Source organism: Canis aureus, chromosome 25 (assembly GCF_053574225.1).
Source record: "Canis aureus isolate CA01 chromosome 25, VMU_Caureus_v.1.0, whole genome shotgun sequence".
NCBI classification, from domain to species: domain Eukaryota; kingdom Metazoa; phylum Chordata; class Mammalia; order Carnivora; family Canidae; genus Canis; species Canis aureus.
Genome location: NC_135635.1, coordinates 36,996,939 through 37,024,759, shown reverse-complemented (window position 1 = coordinate 37,024,759; position 27,821 = coordinate 36,996,939). Strand labels below are relative to the sequence as shown.

The following is a 27,821-nucleotide window of genomic DNA, read 5'->3' as shown; positions in this document are numbered from 1 at the left end:
GTGGAACTAACTCACTTGCTCTTTTAATATATGATGGAAGGTTGGCTGTTTTACCAACGCAGTAGCCCCACACCAACGTTAATAGTCACTAGAATGATTTCAGTGCAGTTGTTTTCAACCTTAGCTGAAAATTAGAATTGTAAGAGTAGCTTAAATTTTTTTTCAATAACTTAACCACACCTTTGATCTATTAACTCAGAGTCTTAAGAGGTGGGATAATCTCAGGCCTCAGCATTTCTTCAAAGCTCCTCTGTATAATTTCAGTGTCCAGCTGATTTGAGAACTATTTCCACAAGGCCAGAGAGATCACATTGTGTGACACCTGTCTACCCTGACCACCCCAACCAATCTCCGCATTAAGGAGTTGTTGGACAAGGTTACAAAAATGAAATAGCTGAGGTTTGTAATTACCTTTGTCCGAATTTGGCCTACACGAACCGAACTAATTTTGCTAACATTGCAGAAAGAGCCATCCACTGAGGTGATGGATGTGTTAACTAAACTGATAGCGGACATCAGTTCACTCTACAGACATACATCAAATCATTGGGTTGTACATCTTAAACTTATACGGTGTTACATGTCAGTTATAACTCAAGGAAGCTGGAAAAAATAAAATAAAAAATATATAAATGTTTTTAAGACAGAAATGAAAGAGCCTTCAATGCTCAAGGATGGTTCGTTCCACTACCTTTGCCTCTGAACATACTTACTCAAGGAAGGTAGTATTGAAGTCATTTATCCAAACATTGTCAAATACCCAGGCTGAGTTAAGCATCAGCAGTGGACTCTGTGAAACTTACAGTTTCTGCAGTCCTGCCCTCCAGTCATTGAGTCTATAGCTGTAAGAAGTGGCCCAGGAATCTGTCCTTTTATGGGGGACTATCTGTATAAATCTTACATGAAGACAAGTTTGGAAATCATGTAACTCTTCAATGAAGGAAGGACAGTTACCCAAAATAAGTACAAAACGTGGCCTTTCCCCAGGAATTATGACAGTACATGTGTGTGAGTGTGTGTGCGTGTGTGATATCTCCTAGGTATTTTGCATAAGAGGGAGAGAGATAGAGAGACATTTTTGTCATATGCCATGTCTCATAAACCAAGGCACCAGAAAGCAATGAGGGCTAAATTACTCTGACGAAGAGGTTAGTGAATCCTCAAGAAGAGCTTTAGGTTTACTCATCCATTGTAAAGGCTGTCAGAGATGACATCATGGTGGCAGAAAAGCAGGGAGATATTTATGAGCAGTAGGATCTAATTGAACTCCAGAGCCCCTCTGAAGTCAGAGACAGAAATGTTCTCTTTTAGTCAGTGTGAAAGCCAGAGTGTGCATGAGAGAAGAATGAAGAGATAAAAGATACCAGGGGGAAAAAAAAAACAAAAATGTAACCTCTTTATAGGAACAAAATAACCAACAAAGATATTTTAACTATTAATAGCAGATCTTTTTATGGTTAGAAATAGAAGAATAAAGAAGAAATTATCTTTCCCATGGGAATAAAGAAAAACCCAAATGTGTGGGAGTCAAGTACAGTTGTTGACCTTTAATGAATAATTTTATCTTTGTGAGAATGACAATGACAGTAAGCTACTAAAGAAATGAAAGAGTAAAGTTGCTTTTTAAAAATATCTGTGTTTATGTAAGTTGTATTTTGGTCCTATATGATAATTAGTAAAGCCTGTTCGCTGGAACTATGATGAAATATTTATCTAGGTTTTAATATTTGTACTTAAATATATTTTGCTTATAATTTTCACATTAAACTTTAATTCTTTTGTTCCAGAGTTTCTCTTAGTGCATATGTAAAATGTCCATGAGTTCACAATTTTAAAAGTTTAAGAGTAACACACTACCAGATGTCCATATGATGATGTTCTTTTAAAGAAGTGTCAAAATATTCTGAAATGCACCTCACTTAGAACTCAGATAATACCAGTTTTTCCAAATTCTAGATCTCTGATTTAAACAAATCAGTACTGCAGGTTGGTTTACTGTTTCCTTTGGCCTATACATAGCTATGCAATTATATGATAAGCAAAAGAAAACTACCTCCTTCACTGATATTCTTAAATCAGCAATTTTGTCCCAGAAAAACTCGCAAGCTCTAGATTTACAAGGCTTGACATCTTAAGTTCAGGGATGCTGACCAACTATGTTAAAAAAAAAAAGTTCTTTAAAATAAAATATAATGGTCCTACTATCTTCAAGCAATTTTTAGGACTTTTCTTAAGGCAATAACATTTCAATGGAAAGATTATAAACTTCTGTTAATAATATCCAGATTACCAAAATAATAACTTCAACATGACTTTATCTAAATAAATGAGGATATAAATACTAAATGGTGTAATACTTCACCTATATTACAAAGCTGGTACACTTGGTACACTTATATTACAAAGCTGGTACACTAGGTACACACACATACACTTGGTACTGGTACACTTGGTACACACTTGGTACCATTTGCTAAGATGTTAAGATATTTCTGAAATATTTGGCATAGTGCTGCTGCTCTAGTCATCAGGACCCCTACCCAGGAATCCCTCAGACCACTATCACAGCAGGGTCTCCTGAATGCCCTTCCAGTGCTGTGGCTTGTGTCAGTACTGGCTGCTAAATATATACATGTCACCCCTGCGAACTTGTGCATATGTAATAACAAAGCAGGAAAAGAATCCTTTATTCGAGAAAAGGAATTCTGTGAAATGATGCTGAGATAGAATAATAGAGCCATAGAGGAGTTTTTCCCCAGGGTCTCCAGCAATAACCAGAACACCATACCAGAAGGCATCAGACAATGAAGTGGAAAATGTTCTGTGAAGTTTATTTGCCTGGTAGTTTAAATACACAGTCATTTTTTTTTTCATTTGTTTTTGGCTCTAGTAGAGTAGCTTTCTCTTTCTTCACATGAATTTAACCACAAGTCCCTTACATCTTGGTGAATTTGGAAGAAGTATATTAATCCAAATCTTCAATTTTCACTAACGCAGCCATCTTTTCACAAATCCAAGATATCTCAGCACTGCAGCGAGAAATATAAATATTTCCTTTTTGAAAATAGGCACAACCTTTGGATCCATTGATCTGGGCATACTCTTTAGTGCTGAATCTGAAAATTAATCCACTTAAAATTAATTACAAATTTCATATTTGAAATTTAATCACAATTCAGTGTTCTCAGTTTCCAAAGACTATCTATCTGAACTTTGAGAGACTTCTATATCCATAACATATCAAAGTTCTTAAAACTGGCAAATCTGAATGCTTCATTTCAAGTCAATGTCATTATAGACTGCTGGGTGACTTAGCCAGTTAACCATCTGACTCTTGATTTCGGCTCAGGTCATGATCTCAGGGTGATGGGATCAAACCTATGTCTGACTCCCTTGGCTCCATGCTCAGCAGGGAGTCTGCTTGAGATTCTCTCTCTCTCTCTCTCTCAAATAAAGAAATCTTTAAAAAAATCATTATAAAATTACACTTATCAGGTGTAAATACCCTATGTGCCTTTTTATTCAACTGATCTGCAATATTCTTTTCTTACTTCATGGCTGGGCCTATTAAATCTTCCTCTTGGAGTATGCACTTGCCAGAAGCAGCCTTAATCAGTAGAGAACATGATTCTTTTTGGGGAGGGTGCCGGGGGGGAACATGATTCTAAAGCTTAGTCCCACCACCCTGAGTGTGACACCCATAGCCTCAGGGTGTCAGTATCCACAGATTCCTAACCTTGATGCAGGGGGCCACCTCCTCCATATTTTCACTAGGAGTGAGTGGAGGGATGATGAAAACTCCTTTGGGAGAGGGGATCCATCTTCTTAAAGCCCAAAGTGGAAACAATTGCACTTACAGGTATCTCAGTCCTGTTCTGTAAATCTGCAGTCCAGCAGAACACCTCAGATTAGTTTTTAATCATCTCATGCCCAGTGTTGCTCCATTTACAAAGAAGCAACTGTCATTTTTGATTGTGTGTTTATGACTTTGGACATGTTTGTCACCATGATTTTTTGTGTGAAACTAGACTCATCAATTTAACATGACTAGTAGTGGTGGTAGTTAGAGAGTGAGAAATTGGTGTGAGTAGAAAAAGCCATGACAAAATTGTGGGAAATGGGTGAAGATAAAATATATCTAGGGAGAAAAGTCTAGACATATCATTGTTATTCAGGGAATTTGAAGAGTCACAGCTGTAGCCCAGAATCCTTGAAGTAAATGAATGGTTATAACTCAATTTAAGGAAACTTTGACAGCATGCACTGAGTAAATCAGGAGGGATGTGTATGGGGGAATAACATGATGGGAAGGGAGATGGAGAAAAACTTAACACACCCAGAAAGATGACAATGCTCTTGTATTTCATGTGATAGGCAAATACTATATATTATATTATATTATATTATATTATATTATATTATATTATATTATAATATTATATTAAGAATACAAATATAATTGAATCATTTTAATATAGTTGTGATGAACTGTGTTCCTCAAGATATGTAGTTTGTAGTTGCTTGGAGAATATTATAAACTATGTGTTCCTTTCCATATTTTTAAGATGGTATCTATTTTTTTTATAACTTTAGTCACAAAAACTGTAATTTTCAAAGTTTCATATATTCTATATGTACTTTAAATATTTCTTAAAATTATTCTATCAATTCAGACTTACTTGCTACTAGATAATGGCTGACAATTATTGAATTTAAATAAACGTGTTAATGTATGTTCTTAGGATAAACATCACCCTTGTGACCATAGTATTGGAGAGCCAGGATAGCTAAGAGCACAAACTTATGCTCATAAAAGCATTCAAGTTCTGATTTGGCCACTGGAGTTTAGTGACCTTGGGCATGTTATTTAATCTCTCTATGACAACTGTTTCATCCATAAAATAGGAATATAACAGTGTTTTTACCATAGGGCTAATATTTATATACTACTTTGAGCAAAGTAAGTGTATTTTTTTTTGTTAAATAAAAAAGTAAATTTAATCTAATTGATAAGCTTCAGTGTCTTGCCATGAGTTTGTCACATACACGAAATTAGGTACTCTTGCTTTCATGATTTCTTACTGAAGCACTCTTTTCTTTGTATGTTGTGGTCTTTTTTTGTATCTAGATTTATATTTCTTACAATTAACATTGATTTTCTTAGTATTCCAATTTTTAGTATTCTTAGCTTCTTTTGTTTCTCCCCCTAACAGTTACAGACTTACAAGGATGGAGAGGGGACAGAGCCATCCTCCCATAGCCAGTTCCTTCCAGATGGATCCCATGATAAGCCCAACCAGAAGAAAGAGAGTGTGGGTAATGGCTGTGACTTCAGAAAATCCTGAGAGAGACAACAGGAACAGTGTTATGTGAGAGCCACATTCGGGTATGCAGTTGTAAGATGTTAATTCTCACTCAAAACGCACTGAATGCCTACTATGTGAGTCTGAAATTCCACCTATTTTACTTTCTATGCTAGGAATAATTTTCATAACCAGGAAATGGGCGCCCGGGTGGCGCAGTCAGTTAAGCATCTGACTCTTGGTTTTCAGGGTCCGGAGATCGAGTCCCACCTTCTACTCCATGCTCAGTGAGGAGTCTGCTTGGGGTTCTTTCTCTCCCTCTGCCCTTCCTGCTCATCCTCTCTCTCTCTCTCTCTCTCTCTCTTTCTAATAAATAAGAAAATCTTAAAAAAAAAAAGAATATCTATAACCAGTGAAGGAGATTCAACCAGACCTTTTCCTCCAAACTATCTATCTTCATCAAGGTGGAGTTCTTGTCCATGCAGTGTTTTCTACTGTTAGTCCAGGTATTCTCCTCATTTGTTGCAAAATAATAGCAGCTGTGTTGGTACCATTGCCACATTTTAGGACAAGGATTACATTTGTGGTCTGAAAAAGAAATGACACCCATTAGTACAAGTTAAATAACACTGGAGTGCCTGGGAGCGTTTTAAAAACGAAATAACTGAACCTGAGGAGGGATCTGAGACCCAGCATTCTGAAACCATACTGCTTTAGGAGACTGTGAGAATGAAATCACTTCCAATCCTGGGTTGGGACAACAGTGATTGAAATTCTCACTCCAGGGCTCGGTCTCCTGGGTCAGAATTACCAGCTTTAGTTTTAGCTTCTTAAAACTTAAGGTCACCTAAAAATAGCCCACAAAATAAGAAGCCGAAGTATCCAGGTTGGTAACATTCCAAGACACTTCCCAAATTCACCTCTGTGTTTTTAAAAATATGAAATAAATTGATATATTCTCTTGTCTTCTGTAGATTTAGTGTGATATCATTAGAGGTCATTGGAGAACACAATTTCTCATGCTACGAGGTAACTCACATGATCAATGCAAACTGGGGCAACAGATTTGACTGGCAAGTAGGTGCTAAATACCTGAAGTGTGAATGATCAGCTCTTGGCAGAGTTTGATGGCCATTTGTTCCTGTCTCCTCAATAGACTGGAAATCTGTGATTTGAGAAATTTCTCCTCTGTGGGAAAGCTTCTATAGTTGCTCAGCTGCTGGGATAAGTTATTCTGCTGGTAGTGGATGATTTTTTGAAGTTGACTTAATTTCTCTGAATCTGAGTTAATTTCATTAGATGTCTGCAAAACTCCAAGACATAACAGGAGACAACTTCGTATATCCTCCCATTCTCATTATAGCCACAGCTAATTCTCTTTACACAGAAATATTTCTCACATTATTTAATATTCATGAGTAGCTCTCAATAATTGAAGTATTGGGAGAAACACACCAGATGCCTTTTGACTGCAAACTGGAGCTCATCCTTATAATTTTTAATATTTTAAATATGATTATACTTGTATTAAAATAATGAATTATAATCCTATATCTTTGACATTTAACCTAAGGCAGTGCCAGGCATTTTGCCATTCTTTTAGTGGAAATATTTTCCTTTTATCTATTTAGATTTGGTTCATGTAATTGTTATTTTAATAGGAACAGAATCCTTTAAGGAAATGGGTATCTCAAAATATGGTGTGCAGACTACTTTTATCTGAATCACACACATATTTGGTTTTGTTTTAAATATAGGTTTTGATGCCATACTAGAATGTTTCTAGTTCTGGAGCCATAAAATCTGTCTTTTTTAAAAATTATATTTATTTATTGGAAAGAGAGAGTAAGCAGAGGTAGGGGCAGAGGGAGAAAGAGAGAGAGAGAGAGAGAGAGAATCTCAGGCAGACTCCACACTAAGCATGGAGCCTGACGTGGGGCTCGATATAATAACCGTGAGATCATGACCTGAGCTAAAATCTACAGTTGGACACAACCAACTGAGCCACCCAGGCACCCCAAAATCTGCCTTTTTAATTAGCACTTTGGGTAATTCATCATCGCGGTAAATATAAGAGTCATTGCACTAAAAGCACTGCACTTCATAAAAGTCTTCACCTTTCCATGGTGAACCAATGACTATGTATCATTGTATCTTCATTTTTTTTCTTTTTAAGATTTTTGGACACTAGGGTGACTCAGTCGGTTAAGTGTCTGCCTCTGGCTTATGTCATGATCCCAGGGTCCTGGGATCAAGCCCTGCATTGGGCTCTCTACTCAGGAAGGAGCCTGCTTCTCCTCCTTCCCTGCCCCTCCCCCACTCGTGCTCTCTTTCTCTGTCAAATTAAATAAATTAAATCTTTTTTTAAAAAGAGAAAGCATGAGCAGGGTGAAGGGGCAAAGGGTGAAGCAGACTCTACATCATTAGCCCCTATTTATACATCCAAATTGGTATGTCTAAATTCTAATTATTCATGAAATCCTACATATGTAAAATAAATGAAAGTAGCATGGAAAATGCCAGTATCATTCAGTAAATAAACTTTCTTAACTGCACATCCCCTCAAAGGGAAAATTGCACCAACTCACTACTCTGACCATCATATACTTAACAATATCCTACAGAGTATGGATTCTCAGGACGTTCTTCCATTTATTGTTAGTTCAGGGCTCCCTATCCTGTCCAACCCTGATGTCTCAATGATGGGTCTAAAGCAAGGGAATACCCTTTTTTGGCTACTGTGCTTGGGAGTGGAGTTTCCATTGTTACATGGAAGTGGTTCCACTTTCTGTATAGAGGGTGAGGTATCTCAAGCACTATTCCTCCTTGCTTGTATCTCTTATTCATTTATAGCAAGTAATATATTTCTATACTAGAACAATCTTGAGTGAGTAAATTAAGCCAGTCTTGTGCTAAGTCTTCAGGGTGAATAAAACAGCATGCTCTTCCTTGAGTCCACCTCTCTTGGTTCCCTGTTTCTTACCATTGGGGTAATAAGTGGATGTGTGTCTATGCAGAATAGAAGCTCCTTATTCCAACCAATAAAAAAAAAATTAAAGTTGTCTTCATGACCCAGTCTAGTTTATAAAGAAAAAACAATAGATCTAGGGCAAAATCCTCATAATAATAAAATCAGTCCTCTGCTTGTTTATCTTAGAGCCTTGGGAGAATGCAGGAGAACATGATCACATAGTATAATCAAACTCAAATTTACGTAGTTTACAAATGTGTTCCCTAATCACTTTTCTTGGGTTTGATGAAAATGTACTTACACATAATACCTAAGGTCACTAGCCCAATCAGCAGCAGCAGACAAAGAGTAAGCAGACTCAGGGCAGCCTGACGCCATATGGGGGAAGGAGCTGGATACTCTGAAGAAAGCCAACAGAGAAACTGTGGTTACAGATGAGTTGTTGATTTTTCTCTTACTTCTTCAATGTTCCATCTAGAAAATACCTAAGATGATATGCAATAAGGGCCCCATCATCAGTTCTCCTCCATTTCTCTTCCCACATTCTCCTATCCTTTAAGAGTGGCTCTTAATTTTTAGGTTTTTGTTTTACATCATAACACACCCTTCTTTAAATTCACTAAATGCATGTATGAGATGTTGTGGAAATTGCTTCTCTGGATGATCCTGACAATAGAAGAGATCTCATGCTTTTGAGATTACAAACCTCCACAAGGCAAGTATTACTGTGTATTCTACTTTTATCTATTATCCAGTCTATTTATCATCTAGCAGATAATAAATGAGTAGAGAATGAAAGACGAAATGAATGTGCAGTCTAATCTACAATATTTCTTAATTCAGGATCTAATGGCATCTAGCCCAGTATTTCAGACAGATTGATTGCAAATCTCCAGGTGTGCTATCACATACATCACACCCACAACTTTTTTCTCTCAAGGATTACAGCTATAATTTAAACGAACAAAGAATAATGTATAACCACTGTTATTAGACCCATGACAAGCCTATTCTCATTCCCTTTGTATATACAATCTTGAGTGAGTAAATTAAGCCCACAAACCACACTTGTAAAAAATAAATCCAAGAGAAGGAGAAAGTAGTTCCAATATTTTAGATGACTTGGGGAAACAGCCTGAACTGTCAACAGATTCTTGAAAATAAGGGATATAGTCTGGTATATCAAATTTGATTCTTGACCATAGAGATCAATATTTCTTCCAATAGGGTATAAAGGAACAAGCTAAAAGACTAGCACTGAGTTTGGACTTTTACCAGTTGTAGGAATTTGATTACATCATTTGATTTTTTTTCAGACTCAATTTTGCTAATATTATTCCATCCACTTCACAATTATATTTTGATAAAAATATATATAATGCATATAAAGTACTACATGGATATTGTTATTATTGATTCAACACTACTAATTATACTAGGAATTTCCACTCACTAAAAGTTTTTTTTTTTTAAACAGAAACTGTCTCTTGTCTAATTCTGAGTCTCTCATCCTCCCATTTCTCTCTTCAGCTGTTTGTACCTCTAAAAGAAAAATTCCCTCTACATTCTCTATTTTAGAAACCTCCAACCTGGCTACTAAAAGAATATTCACCTGACATCTCAGAAATTATAAATACCAACGACTTAATTTGTAAAAAGAATTCTATTAACTCCAATTCAATTTCTCCTACATCCAACGTTTCACAATAACACAGAACTTAGGAAATATAGCAACATCACACAATTTCAAGTGGTCTTGGAAGTCGCATGTTTTCTCACCAAAATTGGGAACATTCATTCTACTATATATTCCACAACTCTGCTCTATTTTGGAGATTCCACAGCATATCACTTTCTAGCATTGGAACTGAAACTTTACCACCTTTCATTCCCCCAAGGTCACATCTTGCTGTCTCTGAACTCCTACCTCTATTCCTTAGGTAATTTCTATCGCGGTTATTTCTCTCTCCAACAGAATCCTGAAACATGAGTGTCGCGTAAGTCACTTCTTCAGACATCATAGAAGAAAGCACTACTATAAATTATGTAATTAATGTTTCAAAAATCTTCAGGCCCAGGAACAGAGTGCTCTTCTCAAGGCTGGGAGCTTTTATAAACATACTCTACTGACCCAAGACACTCCCCACTGCCCCTTTGTTAGGACAGAATGACAATCAGCCTTTTTGCAGAGAAAGTTAGAGAAGTCAAATATTCTCTTTAAAAATCAGAATATCATAGATCTCAGTCTGTTCTTTCAGCATTGTTTCTTGTGAAGACTCTTAAAGGACTGCATTTACTTCTAATCCCAGCATCACTTCTTGCAAAATTTACTAATTTCTATAAGAAAATTCATCGTTGTTGAGAACCTGCAGAAGGCAGAATAACAGCTCCCTCACCAAAATTGTGCGTGTTCTAATCCCCAGAACCTCTCAATATGGTAAGTTTACATGGCAAGGGGGTTTGCAGAAGTGAAAAAGACTGCAGACCTTGAGATGAAGAAATTATCCTGCGTTATCTGATGGGCCCAATTGAATCCTTAAAAATGGAAACCTTTCCTAGATTCGGTCAGAGAGATACAGTTTTGCTGGCTGAAGGTGGAGGAAGATGGCCTAGAACCAAGAAATGTGGGCCAGAAGGTAGGGGAATGCGGGCTCCCATAGAGCGCTCAGAAAGGAACACAAGCCCCGCCCACAGCCTTGATTGAGCCCCCCCTCCCCCGCATCGTGTCAGACTTCTAACCCACAGCCCTGTGAAACCATAGATTTGTGTCGTTTAAGCTGCTGTATTTGTGGATTTGGCTAATGGAGCAATAGCAAACTAACAGAACTCAGAAAATATTTTAGGGCCATACCTGAACAAGAGAATGAATGAATCTTTCCTAAAGTTTCCTTTGGGGGAAGAAGAAGATTACATGCCTATTCTGGAGATGATTTGGTGCAGGTTTTTATTTTCAGATGGCTGGAGGACTGATCCCAAACCTCCCAAGATCCACCTCTGTATGAAGATTATCTTAGCCAAGGGTGCCTGAGTGGCTTGATGGGTTAAGCATCTGCCTTTGGACCCTAGGATCCAGCCCCTGCTCAGAATAATAAACAATCTCAAAAAAAAAAAAAAAAAAAAAGAGTATCTTGCTCAAGATGGAATGAATTGTGCTCTTTCTCTCTGCCAAATAAATAAATAAATAAATGATCTTTTAAAAAAGATTATCTTGGTTAAAGTAGAATAAATTGCACCTATTTCAGGAGTGTGAATGAATATCCAATAGGTTGTAGAAAGAAAATGTAAAAATAATAATTCTTTACTAACATTTATGTATAATCTCTATATACATAATTATGCATGTATTTCTCTTTCCTATTCTTTTTTCTCCCAAACTGATGCATCAAAAAAATGTCTGGAGGCTCTGAGTCATAATCAGTTAAACTCCACTGCCAAAGATGTGGAATTAATTAAATCTATGTTTATATTTTCTATTCTACATAACCTGAGTAAACACAGAGACCATCAACATGAGGAAAATTAAATTGAATATGTGATTATGAAAATGAGAATACAGGATGTTTTTCTATCTTCTCTTTCACTTTCACCAAATTTGCAAAGACTGAGTTTTCATTTTCATTGCCCTGATTCTTTCTTACTTTCAAGTTCCCTAAGAAAACATTTAACCTCTTACAATCTTATACGAAATCATATTTGGGTGAAACAGTGATGAAGAATCTCACCTCGTTGCTAATAATTTCTATAAGAGAAAGGATTGGTCATACTTTCTACATACTTACTGTTATTATGGTTCTAAAAGACTTTATTATCTATTATTAGCTTATAATTTTATTAATTTAGAAATCACCGCTTATCCTTGTCTCCCTATAAAACTTCCATCATATCTTAGCTCATTCTATCAGATTACACTAGCAAATATCACACTTTGTTGCAGTCATCTACCAAATTCTAGGACATTTCTCCTAAATCACATTAACCTTCACATTGACACATCCCATGGCTCTTTCTCCAGATTCATTTTACTCAGCCTATAAGCAGGATCTGATATAATTATTTCCTTTAACTTTAAATTCTTTTCCAAAATATACTATTCTTTTTTTAAATATTTTATTTATGTATTCATGAGACACACATGGAGAGAAGCAGAGACATAGGCAGAAGGAGAAGCAGGCTACCTGTGGAGAACCTGATGTGGGACTCAATCCAGAGACCCCAGCCCCAGGATCAGGATCACGCCCTGAGCCGAAGGCAGACACTCAACTGCTGAGCCACTCAGGTGTCTTCCAAAATACACTGTTCTACAAAACACCATTATCTTCTTCTTTCCGTTTCATTACCTAATCCTCCCTCAGATTTGCTGTTTCCTCTTTATCTGACTTCAAAATACTGTTGTGGTCCAGAGTTCAGTTCCTGGCCCTCTGTCCCATTTCTGCTCATCTATGGATGAGATGTTCCAGATCCATGGCTTGGAGTGACAGCCATACATAGGAGATCTCCAAATGTATATCTTCATGCCAGGGTTTGATCACTAGGCCCAAATATCTGACTGAAGACTTGGCATATTATTTACATATGCTATAGGATTTTTTAGGATTTTTAAATGTAACACATCCAAAAAATAAAATAAAATATAAAATAAAATTAAAAAAAATAAAAAACAACTCTTTCCTAGTGGTTTCTCTTTTTCTCCATCTTAGTAAATGAAAACTTTACACAGTTCCTAAGCCCAAAACTCAGAATCAGCTTTGACTTTCATGCTGCTCTCATATGAATTAAATCCACCTGAAAATACTGTTTATTGTGGAAAGCAAGGGAATTCAGGTATTAAATATGGAAGTATTGTTGATTTGGGGTACATTAAAAGTAATACTGAGTTTATACAATAAGAAATTATACTCTAACTCCATTCTTCCATGATCATTCCATTCTCACGTATTATAGGACTATTTCAGAGAACACCTTTAAAGAGGAGTCTCTATTGGATAGAGATTTGGCAGAATGGAAGTTAATTCAAAACTATTTACAACAAAGAATGGAGAAAATAAAGATTAAATCCAGAGGGATCAAAGCCCTAAAGATAAAAGCAGAACAACAACAAAAAATGACCACAAGGAGGAGCTAGAGGATAAATACAAGATAGAATTTATTTGTGGGATTTTTTTTTTTTTAATTTATGTTGAAATATATATTCATCCAATCAGGATAATCAAATATCCTGGTTAAAATAAAGGGCTATACAGGCAGATTGATTACCTTAAATATCAGATCAACATTTATGTGTCCAGTGAAATGAACACAACCAGGGCCTCCCCCAAGTTTCACTAATAAAGAGCTATTATATGATTTTTTCATAACACTTATCATGATCTGAAATTATCTTGCTGTTTTATTTCTTTGTTTCTTTGCTATTTATGTTCACCACCCTCCACTAGAATATAAGTTCAATAAGAACACAACTTTTATGTTTTGTTTACCATGTTATATCAGAAAATAGAATAGTGCTTGAGACACACACACAGTGATCAATAAATGTGTGTTCAAATAATAGATCAATTAATGATCCCTGCAGTGTATGTTTTATACTGACTTTAGCGGGGTATCTTATATCCCAATATTGTGACATGAATCCTCAGTTCACTATACTTGATCACTTTGCTTTCCTTGATTGCACCATACTCACTCATACTTCCACAACTTTGGATGTGTGCCCTGCCTGATAAAATAAAAAAGTACTCCTTTCCTCTCTCTTTTTATGTAACCTTTGCCTTTCCTTCAAATCTTAACTCAAGGTTTAATTATTCCATTTGATTACTATTTAACTTTACAGATATTATGTGCATATAAACTTCTCAGTGTGGTAGATGCTATCTGGCACATTTTTCCCTTTTCTCAACTCTGTAACAAAATGCTCTGCCACAGTTGTTATCTGATAGCTATTCATTGCTTAGCTCATTAACTTTTTTTTCTTTTAGGTTTTATTTATTTACTTGAGAGAGAGTGAGAGCCAGAGAGATAACAGATGGAAAAGAAGAAGCAGATTCCCTGCTGAGCAGAGGGCCCAATGTGGGGCTTGATCCTAGGACCTTGAGATCACGACCTTAGCTGAAGGCAGACACTTCACTGACTGAGCCACCTGGGGCCCCTAGCTCATTAACTTTTAGTAAAACATTCCACTTTTCAGCCCATATGTTTAAGCTTTCTGAAAATGAAAGAGAAAATATTAATTTTGCTTTTTTTTCCTGACAGGAAATTCTAGCTTTTTTCAAAGATAAACAGTACTTGGTATGTATGTAGAAAGCTAGTAAGTCAAATGTGAACTAACAATTTTAATGCAGAGGACTGAGAGGCAACAGGAAATCACTGATAAATGCACCTAAGGGTTAGTATAAAGGTGATGTGCCTTAAAACGCTGAAACTCTTAACTCTAGGAAACAGAGGGTTACTGGAGGGGAGGTGGGTGGGGGGATGGGGTAACTGAATGATAAGCCCTAAGGAGAGTACGTGATGTAATGAGCACTGGGTGTTGTATGCAACTGATGAATCATCAAATTCTGTCTCTGAAACAAACAAAAAATTGAAAAAGATTATCACCAGCTGCAAAATTCTCCCTTCCTTTATATATTTTTTTTCAGTTTAGAGACATATCATAGCATTCATAATAGTCAACATCATTTTTCTTTGGCCTTTCTCTTTTGTACATCCACTAGTCCTCATTATATATTGAACAATCTTACCACAATATTATGAATTCCACTAATTTCTCATTGAGTCTATACATTGTCATTGTGATTCTAGTATCTTTTACTCATTCTTCAGCTATAAACATAGATAATGGAGTCTGGGCAATACTTATATTTGAAAGACTTTATAATGTAGTGGAAAGAACTTGGAAACTAGGTATATGGTACTGCTTTTTACAAGAAATATGATCATAGAAATGTCCCCACATTCCTTAACATTCCCTTTCTACCTGGTATTATCAGGATGGCAATGCACTTTGTACATATGTTCATTCATTTGCCAAATATGTACTGGATGGTAACTGTATGCCAGCCACTATCTTAAAGCATAGAATACATTCTTTGGGGATACATGACAAAAATACCTCTCTGTGTGTGTGTGTGTGTGTGTGTGTGTGTGTGTGACAGAGAGAGAGAAAGAGAGAGAGAGAGAGAGGTAATGGAAAAGAGTGAAACAAGTAAAAGAGACAGGAGAGGCACCTGGGTCGCTCAGTTGATTAAGCATTGGCCTCTTGATTTGGCTCAGGTCATGATCTCAGGGTCATGATATTGAGCCCTGCATTAGGCTCTGCACTCAGGGCAGAGTCTGCTTGGGATTCTTGCTCCTTCTCCCTCCCTTTTTACCCCCTCCCTCCTCCTTGCCCTACTTCTGTTCAAGGCTCCCTCTCTCTGAAAAAAAGAAAGAAAGAAAAAGGAAAGAGAAAGATGAAAGAAAGAAAGAGAAAGAAGAAAGAAAAAGAAGAAAAAGAAAGAAAGAAAGTAAGAAAGAAAGAGAGAAAGAGAAAGAAAGAAAGAAAGAAAGAAAGAAAGAAAGAAAGAAAAAGAAAAAAGAAGAAAGAAAGAAAGAAAGAAAGAAAGAAAGAAAGAAAGAAAGAAAGAAAGAGAGAGAGATAGGAATGTAGGCTGGCATATGGTGGGGTTAGGGAAGTTAATCTAAACACTAAATAAAAAAAAGATTAGATAGCTAAAATCTAAGACTGCTCCATAAAGACTAGTACCATGACTTTCTCCATGAATATTCAATGCCAATTTCAGTGTCTGAAATAGTTAAATTAATAGAATATTTGCTTTTAAATTAAAGAGATAACTTATGTAAAAAAGCCTATTAATCTCTAAAATATTAAACAAAGATTTTTTATTCCAAATTAAAACTTATCAGAATATTTTCAATAAAGGACTTTTTTAGTTATACTTTACTAAGCCAAGAAAAGAGGGGCAATAAAATATACAAACAGAAACAACATACCGATGACAGACTTTGTAGGGTGTTTACAGACTTTGTAGGGAGATAACTAACAAAGGGAAACCTGGCTGGCTTAGTTGGTAGAGTATGCAACTCTTGATCTTGAGGTTGTGAGTTTGAGCCCCCACTGGGGGTAAAGCTTTCTTTTAAAAAAATGATATCTAGCAAAGCTTCTGGATTTTAGAAAAGGAAAAAGAATAGTTGGTAATCTTTATCTCTTTTTCCTGCAGTTCTCTGCTTAATTTTTGCTGAGTAATTCAGCTTGTATTTATAGAATGTGTAGAAGAAGAAAATAGATTGAAGACTAATGTTATGAGGGGCTGCTTTGACCCTGAGAGACTCAGTATTCACCCAGCATATTTCCTAACAACTCCAAGCCATGTTTGGAAGATACAAATAAGAGCAAATATATTTTTATGGAACATAGATCTGGACATAAGAACCTCAACCTGTGCCTAGTGTTATCAAAGATCCAAAAACCAATGATACACTGTAATCATTAAAAGGGGAAAAAACAAAAAGAAGAAAGTCCAGAGGCTGAACTATAGGAAGAATATCATCTAAGGCTTAGGTTTCAGCTTTACCTACATCTGGTATTAAACATATAGTTTTAAGCATTCATGAATCAAGTAAGCCCGGTATATTTCTGGTGATTTGCAAGAATAAATGGGATTACTTTTTATAACTCAACCAATTAACCAAGACCTAGAGAATGTGGAAACCACAACAAAGCAAGCTGTTATGTTTCATACTTCCTGAGAGTTTCTGTAAAGTTTCATGTAAACATGAAAATGTTTACAATAGCTGTAAAAGCTTCCAAATGTCCATGGATCTTGAATTTACATATTTGATTTAATTCAACTATAAATTTTCAGAAGTTACATATTTGGTTACTAAGAGAACAGAGTAAAGGTTTATTGAAAAAGTATCGCTTGAACTAAACCCTCCACATTCTTTCCTGTCACTAAGTCACATTTTTTCAGGATTTCTGTATATTTTAGGGGGGAAAAACTGGTGTAAGACAGTGACAATATGGAACAGAGGAATAAAGGTGGAAGGGAAGCCTCAGAATTTGGAGTGTGAATAAAAGTGGACAGAGAGGAGAAGGAGGGTTAAAATAGTTCCCAGGCTGTGCTAGGAGATAGAAGTTAGCATGTACTGCTAGGAGGAGCGAACAGTCCACCTTGATTGAATCAGAAATGACATGGACAGAAGCATAAATAAATTAATGGTAGAAAAACTATCTGAATTTACCCTTCTTATGTTTGAGAATCACCAACTAGTCTACCTGAAATATAAAACCCAGTGACAAAAAAAAAAAAAAAAAAAAATGGGTGTGGAGTTTAAGTTTGGTTATTTGATTTTTAGTACTTTTATGAGATTTGACAAATATATATCTATATATATAGATATCGATATATATAGATATATCTATCTAGATATATATATAGATATATATGCTATAAAACTATATAAAAGCTATCCTAATAACAAAATAGACAAAACATCCTCACTAATATTATTACATTAGTACAGAAGTTAGACTTCTCTGGCTATTATTATAACTCTTTTCAATGTGAGCTACAATAACAATTTGAAAACCCATTTTATAGTTAAATGTGTGGAATACATACTACATTCTGATGTGAAGGGCACTAGGAACCTATCCCTTCCACAAATAGCTCTTCATCAAAGCACCACTATACCTGAAATTACACAATTTCACTTAATGAAGATTTTTCCTTTCCTGGAAATTCACTTTATTTTTCTTTTAAGATTTTATTTATTTATGTATTTATTCATGAGAGACACAGAGAGAAGCTGAGACATAGGCAGAAGGAGAAGCAGACTCCCTGTGGGGTGCACAATGTGGGACTCGATCCCAGGACCCCGGGATCACGACCTGAGCTGAAGGTAGATGCTTAACCACTGAGCCATCCAGGCATCGCTGGAAATTCACTTTAAAGTGAAAATATTACTAAAAGGCAATAATCAATAACTCCCTATTATTTCACTTTATTAGATTGTTTTTCTCTCATGCCTAAGCCCAAGCAATATGAAACCTGTCTCCTGTGGAGTCCTCCAATTTTTGAAAAATATAATTTGTGAAAGATGCAAAAATTTGAACTAATTCTATGTCATAATTAGGAATGGCACCTTTTAACAAAACCCTGAAACACCTACTCTAGCTCATATCAGATCAAATTATATTAGACTTGCTCCTCACAATGGAATAGACTATGTATCTGCCCATGTTTTATCCATGAATTTTCATCAGAAAGCAGTTCATTGAAACAATATGCTTTACACTCCACTAAGGTTAAGATGAAGAATGAACTTTTGTTCTTCGAAAGGACATAATAAAGAGATATTCCTTTATTCAGAGTTGAAGATAAGAAAACAGGAAACAAATACCATATTTACTCCTTTACTGCAAGTTATTATTTTTATGTTTTTATGTTCAAGGTCCATGTATCTCACAACAGTTATGAAAGGGCTTCCTGGAAGAGCAAAAATCCAAAAAACAAAAACAAACAAAATGAAACAAAACAAAAAACATGTGCCCCAACTCACACGGCCCCACCTTACCAGAGAGAGAGGATCACAGACTGACAGACACTAACATCTATAAAAGTGGACACCACAATTTTGCAAAGTCATTGAACCCTGAGCTCACTTACAGTCCAAAGGAAGCCATGCTGGATGAAGATGGATACATCACTTTAAATATTAAAACCCGAAAATCAGCTCTCACCTCAGGTAAGAATATCCAGAGCCAGCAATTTGGAAGTTAATTATTGAAATAAGTCAACTCTACTTCCCTTTCTCTACTAGCAATAGCACGTATAGTTTTATTTTATTTTCCTGATGACCATCCTGCACTACAGAATTTGAGTAACAGCTGCATTGGCTTAGGCAGACTTATTTAGAATATCAGCACAAAAGATAAAAACAGGGTACGTTACATTAAGGCTTATACAGTTTACTCCTAGAAGGGATAGAAACCAACAGCAGAAGAGGAAAGAATGTTTTATAACCTCATTTTCTAAGCTGTCAGCAAATGGATATGATTCTTCAATCTTGCTTATAAGAGCAAGTATTTTGTCAGGGTTGGCACAAAACAAAGCAAAGACATACAAAGCCTTAACAGTTGTATTTTGACTCAGGATTAGTCCATTAGAAAAGGATGGATGTGTGGAATGGGAATGGGTTATACTTGATGATCACCAAAGGAACATCAGCAAGATCTGGCAATGAGGCAGTTTATATCACTCAGAAAGTCTTGAGAGGGCAGGGGTAAGGGTGATGCTGCCCCATAGCTGTGCCGTACTGCCTGCCCCTTAACATCTTTATTGTATGCCTACAGTTGACTCTGATAACTCATCTCTGTGGCGTGTGATGGCTTTGATTCTGCTGATCTTGTGCGTGGGGTTAATTGTTGGGCTGGTGACTCTGGGGATAATGTGTAAGTATTGACTCACTGCAAAAGATTTGTTCTGAGGAAAGAAATACCTGAGGATCCTGGTGTATACCACTAAGCTTAATTGTCCTTACATATCTATTTGTTGCTACTTCAATCACCTTATACATGGCTGCCAAGACATTCCCAATAAAGGAGAACTCTGACTTTTCCCTTCTGATTCAAATCACTTTTTTGATGTATCAATTTAAATTATTTTCAAGAATTTTAAACTGGTCTTCAAGATTCCCCTCAGCCTAGATCCACACAATCTTTTCAAATTTTTTTCTCCCTATCCTGTGTATCTTCAGTTCCAGCCAATGTGGACTTTTCTATTTCACAAACACATCCTCTTTCCTGTCTTAAATTTCGCTCATTCTATTCCCTCTTCCTACAATGTCCTCCTTCCCACTTTATTTAATGAATGCATTTACTTTCACTCAGAAGCAGTTTATATCCCACCTACTGTATCTATTTTTTGATTTGTATAAATCTAAAAGCCCTCCAATGTCACATTACCATCTATGTAGCTGTTGCTTGTGTGCTTGCTTATTTTCTCACAAGATATTGTAGAATCTTTTGTTTGCCATCTTTTTTATTCTTCTGAATATCACAGTATTTTGAGTGCAACAAGAAATCAATATGTATTTTTAAAATAAATGGATATTTTCATATTATGTGAAAAAATTGGGACACCTGGGTGGCTCAGCGGTTGAGCATCTGCCTTTGGCTCAGGTCATGATCCTGGAGTTGCCAGATCGAGTCCCACATTGGGGGTCCCCACGGGGAGCCTGTTTCTTCCTCTGCCTGTATCTCTGCTTCTCTCTGTGTCTCTCATAAATAAATAAATAAATAAATAAATAAATAAATAAATAAATAAATAAGTAAATCTTAAAAACAATAACAGAGGTCATTCACTTCTGAAATATCAAAACAAAGATATATCAAAATATCTGCTTTGGGCATGTAATTTGATCATGGCATTTTCTTATTTGTGATTGTCTCCTTCACATAGTTTACCTCTTCTTTTGGATTACCATCAGGTGTCAGTTTTGCACAGTTCTTAATTTGTTCTTTATACCGCCCACTACCCAGACCCCTTTGCAGTACTCATTTACTTGTGTGTATCTAGGAAACACTTCACAGATTGACAATTCTACTGAAATTAAAGTTCATTGAAAAGTCTGCACATCACCATTATTATCCGGATTATAAATTGTTATCTAACTTTTTCGTCTAGCTGTTACAGAGCAAAACTACCAACAAGTGGAGAATAAAAATGTCTCAGGAACACTGAACCAATTAGCAAAGCAATTCTGCCAATATTTAATAAAACAGTCGGAACAAAAGAGCAATGTCCGTAAGTATGGTTTTGTAACCTTTTCATCTCCCCTCCCCCTGGAGTATTTCTGTGATATTATCTGTAGGGAACCTGGAAATCTACAGGAAACACCGACATGTGGGAAAAGCAAAAGTAAAAAGTATGGACTCCTATGCTTGGTTTCATCTTAAGGCCATAAATGCAGCCCATGTGACAGAAACTGGAGATACTATGGAGATAGTTGCTATGGATTCTTCAAGCACAACTTGACATGGGAGGAGAGTAAGCAGTACTGTATTAACGTGAATGCTACTTTGCTGAAGATCACCAGCCAGAAGGTTCTGGTAAGGAGATTCCTGTGTCAAATACTTTGGAGTCATAAGGAGAAGAATCTTAAGTGAAACATTTGACTTTAAAATATATGCATACTTTTTTCCCTCATTTCTTCCAATCTCTGCTAATCTGAGAACCTCATCAAGCCCAGTAGAAATGACCACATTTAAGAGTAAAAAAGAGTAAAATGAACTAATGAGACTTAGAGTTCTGGTGTTATCTCTGTGACAAGCCATTTCACTTTTCTCCACTCCTTTAATTGCATTTACTAACTCATAAAAGAATCTGAAAGTATAAAGAAATTCAATACCATTGTAAAATATAAATAGAAATGTCATCCAAATATCACGTGAGTCCTCAGTTTCTGCTAAATTGTTCAACAGTTGAACTTGAACAAACCATGACTCAGGCTCCACCTTTTCATAGGCTTTTCCATAGTTTTGGGAACAATTTTATTTGTTAAATACACAGGATTTCGGTTGAAATTTTTCTACTAAATATGTCTCTTTTTCCACATTTTTCCTCTTGGACAGCTTCTAACAAAGGTTCTGTTTTGAAGTGAAATATGTTCACATTCACTCATGCACTCTCCCTTTATTATTTAAGGTAGCTTTTCTCTTTTTTGTGAATCCTGGAGCAAATCAGAAACCAAGCCTTGGAGTCTCCCTCCTGCCAAATAATAGATTTATTAAAACATTTTTTGAAAGGCAGAAATTGTTTATAGTACTTAACCGATAGCTGCCAATGTGGTAATTATTCACATTCTGTATATTAAAAATGAAAGCAAGTAGAAGATCTGAATTTGGGTTGTGTGCAGAGATTAAAATGAACTCAAATAGTCAAGCCAGTCATATTCTTCAGAACTGCTGTAATTGATCAACAAAATTGACTTATACGGGGATCCCTGGGTGGCTCAGCAGTTTAGTGCCACCCTTCGGCCCAGGGCATGATCCTGGAGTCCCAGGATTGAGACCCACATCAGGCTCCCTGCATGGAGCCTGCTTCTCCCTCTGTCTGTGTCTCTGCCCCCCGCCCCTCTCTCATGAATAAATAAATAAAATCTTTTTTTAAAAAATTGACTTATACATTCCTGAGCCAAAGTAATGGACCAGACATGAGGAGATCATTCCAGTGACACTCATGATCATTTGTGCTCCTTGTTAGTCTAACTGCTGTACCACCCACTAACTCTTTTTGTGAACTCAAATTCATAGAGAAGATATTCAGGTAAATAAATTGACTTTCTTCCTGATCAAGCAAAATGAGAGTACCCTAAAATCTCAACTTCAATAAGAGATTAATTGAAGACGTACAAACAAGTCTTGAATCTTGCTGTTCTAAGCTGATGGCAGGTTGGAAGTTTATAAATGAAAGAGGAAGTGATGTCATTTTTGAGAAACAATAGGTGAATTTCAAGTAGAATATACTTCTTATGGTGAAGTATATAATGTGGGTATATTTTAAAGAAAGAACAAGAGTTAATAGAAAGATGAGGGGTAGCTCAACCTTTAAAAAATAAGCAGTCAGGGTCCCTAGGTGGGTTAGTTGGTTAAGCATCTGACTCTTGGTTTTGGCTTACGTCATGATTTCAGGGTCATGGGATCGAAACCCATGAAAAGGGAGACTGCTTGAGATTCTTTCCCTCTTCCTCTACCCCTTCCTCTGCTGTCTCTCTCTCTAAAACAGATAGATAAATCTCTTAAAAATAAGCAAATAAATAAAAATCAAGCAGTCAAAAGTGACTTTCTTATGGAATGCCATTCTGTGCCTCACTTTTGTCAAGAAGCTCAAGTCATTTTTTACTTGCTAAGAATGCATTCTCACCTACCTGTTTTTCTAGGAGGTTTGAGAGTACATTTGACTCTTTCTAATTTTGTTACCCATAGATTGATTGATTGACTAATTGATTGGTTTATTTATTAATTCAACAAATATGCATTGGAACTATTCCAGTAGCTGAACCAATGCACTTAATAAAACATACAGAAGTCTCTAGATTCAGGGAACTTATAGTCTAGTTGAAGCAATAGGCAATGAATAGAAAAGTAAGTACAGTGTACCCTATAGTAGGTAGTGATAATTCCTAAGTAGAAAAAGGTATAAATTAGAAAAAGCAAATGCTGTTTGTAATCCTTTTGAGAAAGACATCATATAATTTCTTTTATTCAATCAACTAAAACAAATTAATACTTCCAATGTAAATATTGTAGGCTACTACAGACTGAACTAAGCAATGAAATCAAAGTAAGTAGAACTTAAATCTAGGGAATAATAAAGTTTCATCAACAATATATTTCTTTTTTCATTTTCCTTCTCTAGTTGTTTATTACTATGTTATTTAAGAGCGATATTTGGCACACTATTTGAAACTCTTGTCTTCAATCGATGGAAGATAAGCGTGTAGAAAGGTTAGAATATCTGCTTTCTGTGAACATTTTTTTCTGTATTCAACAAGCAATTTTTTATTCTAAAACAAATAAACTTGGCACAATTCTAAATATCAAATATAATTAATGAGCATTAACATAGACATATAATCTAACTTGTTTCTGTGGTTCAGGATCTTATCACAAAGTTTTGTTTTTACACCGTTACAAGAACTGTGGAAGCAGACTGACCATTATATATATATCTGTGTTTGCAATAGAAATACATAAAGTCCAGGACTGGATTTATTCGTTGGGTTGGATTATCCCGCAAGAACCCTAATGAGATCTGGATGTGGGAAGATGGCTCTGTGCCCTCCAAAGATGTGTAAGTCACTGGACATTCAGAATTCAAGGCACAACTAGAAAACTTTATTCTTGAGATCCTCTACCCTCTTGAGGACAAGTTACTTAAAAGTTAGTAGGTGGCTCTCTGCCCTACTGTGTGCTATATATGCAGCAGCACACTCACTGGCATGGTACTTCTAATAAGACAGTTCTACTTAACTTACTCTCCCATTCCTCTACTCTTAATCTAAGTTACAATCCATTTCTATTCCTGATATTTTCCCCATTCATTTCTACCCTCAAATTTACCATTGAAACATTTGTGTGTGTGTGTGTGTGTGTGTGTGTGTGTGTGTGTGTGTGTTTAGGTTTATCTGATTCTCTTCACATATTTTTCAAACAAAATGATCATTTTTGTTATTTGATGGTTGAAAGTGATTACTTCTAGGATTCTTTTGACTTTCCAGTATCATTTTGCATACTCTTCCACCCCAGAGGTCTCCACAAATCAGGCAACCACCGTTCACAAGGTGGTTCTAATGTTCATATCATAAGGCTCCATCCTTCTACAGACAGTCCAAGCAAAGGAGGCATTTACACTGAGTATTTAATATGCTTTCCAATATCCAATCTCAAGACCTTTGCTCATCATGTATATCAAAACTGTAATGTCTCTTCAGTTAAAATTTACACTGATAACCACAACTTGTACAATCTGATCATTACTTAAATTTTCAATTAATTTATTCAACAGATATTAAGTATTTACTATGGGTAGGAGCAAAGGATAATGCAACTATAAGCAAACATCTTAGATCTTGAGCTTTATTTCCTATCATTTGCTGACTCATTCACCATATTGAAGGCAAACTGGTGAACCCTCTGTGCTTTCAATGAACTAAACTTGTTTCGCTGTCTTAGGGCTTTTGTACTTACTGTTTTCCTCTAGAATGCTCCACTTCCAGAACTCCATGATGAGCTAGCTCCTCCTTGTGATTTATGTGTCTGTTTAAATATCACTTCTTCAATGAGGTCAACTTAAATTGCACAAACTGAATTAACCTCCTTCCACCTACATCCACTTGAGTCCGTAATCACAACCATTTCATTTCTCTTGCCATTCTCTGAAATTTTCCATTTGTTGGCTTCTTACCAATATCCTCTTACCATGATGTAACTTCCCTAGTAGAACTGGCCGTGTCCTTGTTTACTCTATCAATATCAGCACACACACACAAACTTAGGCACATAGAGGGTATCCCATAGGTATTTGGTGAATAAATTAAATATATACATTTTTTTTGTTCTCTTGTTATAATCAGCACAGCAGAGAACATAGACAAGTTAACAGGCAACTACAATAGAGTGTGCTGCCTTATCTCTGCTACCTTGTAGCATAAATCCTCATTTCAAAAGTATTTAATCAACTTACTTTTCCTTAAGCGCAGTCCCACTTGGTGCAGCTACTTGACCTATAGGGTCTCTCACCTCTTCTCTGTTGATCTAAATCCTACCCTTCCTTCAAGGCAGAACTAAAGCATTATCTTCCATGAAAAGATGAAAAAGTAAAGCTTTTCCTATCATTTCACATCCCATCCATCTCTTTCTCTGGACACCTATTTGCCTACTGCTCACTTGTTGCTTAATCACTGCTATAGTAAATTGCTATTGAGTTACTCAGATGTACATACTTTATTCTCCGAAGCAGATTGAAAATTCATCAATGATCTGAATGTGTCTTTTAGCTTTAATCCCCCTACTTTTTGTTTCCACTTTGTGCAACAAAATACTTTCACACAGAGTTTAATTGTTGACTGTTTATATAGCTTTCGAAGGAACTCATTCTGTCTTTTCCATTCACAGGTTTGAGCTTTCTGGAAACGAAAGAGAAAATATGAATTGTGCTTATTTTTATAATGGGAAAATTTACACTACCGTCTGCAAGAACAAACATTATTTAATATGTGAGAGAAAGGCAGGCATGGTGAATGTGGACGCACTACTTTAATGCAAAGAGATGTCATAGACAAGTGCTCAATTTTACAATGAAAGATCTGGATGCAGAACTCGCTAGCCATAAAATTTTCCCTTTATTTCCCTTGGAGTCACCTTTGCATTATCTTTTCTAACAATACCACTTCAATATATATATATCCCTTTATAACAAGGGATAAGATAACTTTGTTTCTTCTTTATACATCCAGAAGCCTATGATCATTGGTTCTCAATTGTTCTGTTTCCATGGATTTTCTTTCTTCTTCTCTTCCATTCCTAATCATCTCAACATGGTATGATTTGGCGCATTTTCAGACATAAACATATACATTTTAAATTGAAATAAGAAAAGTTAGAACTTAATTGGCTTAAGCTGTGCAAAATACCTAAATCTGAAAGACAGCATAAGGTAATGGAAAGGATACTAAACTTGGAGTAAGTAGAATAATCTAGATTGTATGATTACTTAATGTACAACCGTGGACCAATTAGTCATGTAGTCACTTTAACGTTCATTTTCTCACATTTCAGATAGAATCACACCCATTATTTTACAGTTGTACAATCTAATAAAACATCAGAGTCCCATGAAGGCCAACACCATGACTTTCCCATTTGCTGTTGTATGCCTGGCACCAAACACGGTTCCCGGCTCAGCAAAAACAGAAAGACAGCTGCTTCCAATTGTGTGAGATGATTGATCTGTAAAACATTACACAATTGTGATTTGGAATCCACCTTCAGTCAGATTCAACAGCACAGAAAATAAAGTTTCCTTCTGCACAAGGAAAACAAAATTTCTATGCAAAAAACTTGATGGTGCTTAAAAATAAGAAAAATACTTCTTAACAAGGTCTATAGGCAAGTTAACAAAACAGCAAGTACAAATGTTTTATCTTTTCCTGACAGTTCTATGCTTGGTTTTTGCTGAGTAATTCATGAAGAATTTATAGATATGTGGAGAGGCACTCTTTCATAGGATAATAGGCAAAAATTGCATTTCTTTCCCACAGCTTCCCTGAAGTACTCTTTCTTCTTACATTGGTGGTAACAAAATTTATAAATAAGATTCTGAAACATCTCACTTGAGATGTTTGTTAAAGCATACAGATGTTCAAATACAAATGCATAAGGTTCTCAGTGGAAGGCTGAGACAAAGCTACAAATTGGTTTTAATATATTTTGAGAAAAATTACATTAGAACTTGCTCCCTGTGCGGCTTTTGCTAAATTACTCTGTTTCCTCACTTATGAAATGGGCTTGATATTATTACTTTACTCACAGGTAATAGTGAGGATCATTTAGTATAATATATAAAATATTAAATACAGTACCAAGCATGTAATATATATTCAATAAATCTGTATTACTTACCTTCGTGCTCTAACACTCAAAGACACTTGAATCTTTATCTTGATGTAGATTATCAATATCAACAAGCAGATTTTGGGGGGACTAAGGAAAAATAATGCAAATGCTTCAGATTCTGTTTCTACTTCAAATGTCTTGAGATCTTGGCTTTTGAGGTATAGTATCATTATTTTACTGTTTTTACTTATTGACTTAGAGAAATGGAATAGGAACTAATAATTCAGAAAACCATCCAAAAACAACCAACCGTATCTCTGGACTTTAGTGTTTTATTGCCCACAAACGGAAAAACATGTTTATATGTTACTATGGCACCAGTAAATTTCAAAGAATAATATCTTCATTTGTGGCAAAAAAACATAATTAAAAA

The 27,821-nt window shown here is 35.8% G+C and overlaps 2 protein-coding genes across 4 annotated transcripts; one reads left to right on the top strand and one right to left on the bottom strand.

The window, feature by feature from the left end:
- The first annotated feature begins 28 nt into the window (after positions 1 to 28).
- CLEC1B (C-type lectin domain family 1 member B) lies at positions 29 to 26,264 on the top strand. Of its 2 annotated transcripts, XM_077871097.1 has the most exons (9): positions 29 to 139; positions 265 to 399; positions 5,214 to 5,386; positions 18,724 to 19,017; positions 19,625 to 19,723; positions 20,958 to 21,077; positions 21,231 to 21,382; positions 24,019 to 24,125; positions 25,949 to 26,264. In XM_077871097.1, exons 4-9 carry the CDS (start codon positions 18,816 to 18,818, stop codon positions 26,091 to 26,093), a joined length of 825 nt encoding a protein of 274 aa, XP_077727223.1. In that variant the 5' UTR covers positions 29 to 139; positions 265 to 399; positions 5,214 to 5,386; positions 18,724 to 18,815; the 3' UTR covers positions 26,094 to 26,264. The 2 variants fall into 2 exon arrangements, with proteins under 2 accessions (XP_077727223.1, XP_077727224.1); XM_077871098.1 differs by lacking the exons at positions 29 to 139; positions 265 to 399; positions 5,214 to 5,386 and adding an exon at positions 10,281 to 10,711.
- Positions 2,811 to 10,387, bottom strand: CLEC12B (C-type lectin domain family 12 member B). Of its 2 annotated transcripts, none has more exons than XM_077871096.1 (6): positions 10,202 to 10,387; positions 8,576 to 8,674; positions 6,396 to 6,614; positions 5,737 to 5,891; positions 5,226 to 5,341; positions 2,811 to 3,029 (listed from the first exon to the last, which is right to left on the bottom strand). In XM_077871096.1, the coding sequence occupies exons 1-6, from the start codon at positions 10,293 to 10,295 to the stop codon at positions 2,966 to 2,968; spliced, it is 747 nt and encodes a 248-aa protein (XP_077727222.1). In that variant the 5' UTR covers positions 10,296 to 10,387; the 3' UTR covers positions 2,811 to 2,965. The 2 variants fall into 2 exon arrangements, with proteins under 2 accessions (XP_077727222.1, XP_077727221.1); XM_077871095.1 differs by having other exon boundaries at positions 2,811 to 3,116; positions 10,202 to 10,384.
- Positions 26,265 to 27,821: the final 1,557 nt, after the last annotated feature.

Bases quoted from the DNA above. Each gene is read 5' to 3' on its own strand.
- CLEC12B (XM_077871095.1), bottom strand. From the start codon at position 10,295: ATGATGTCTGAAGAAGTGACTTACGCGACACTCATGTTTCAGGATTCT. The intron at 8,675-10,201 runs GTAGGAGTTCAG...GGCTTTCTTCAG, and splicing joins AAATTACCTAAGGAATAGAG to AGTATCCAGCTCCTTCCCCC. The intron at 5,892-6,395 runs GTATTTAGCACC...TTTCTTTTTCAG, and splicing joins GCTGATCATTCACACTTCAG to ACCACAAATGTAATCCTTGT.
- CLEC1B (XM_077871097.1), top strand. From the start codon at position 18,816: ATGTGCCCCAACTCACACGGCCCCACCTTACCAGAGAGAGAGGATCAC. The intron at 21,078-21,230 runs GTAAGTATGGTT...TTTCATCTTAAG, and splicing joins GGAACAAAAGAGCAATGTCC to GCCATAAATGCAGCCCATGT. The intron at 21,383-24,018 runs GTAAGGAGATTC...TGTTTGCAATAG, and splicing joins TCACCAGCCAGAAGGTTCTG to AAATACATAAAGTCCAGGAC.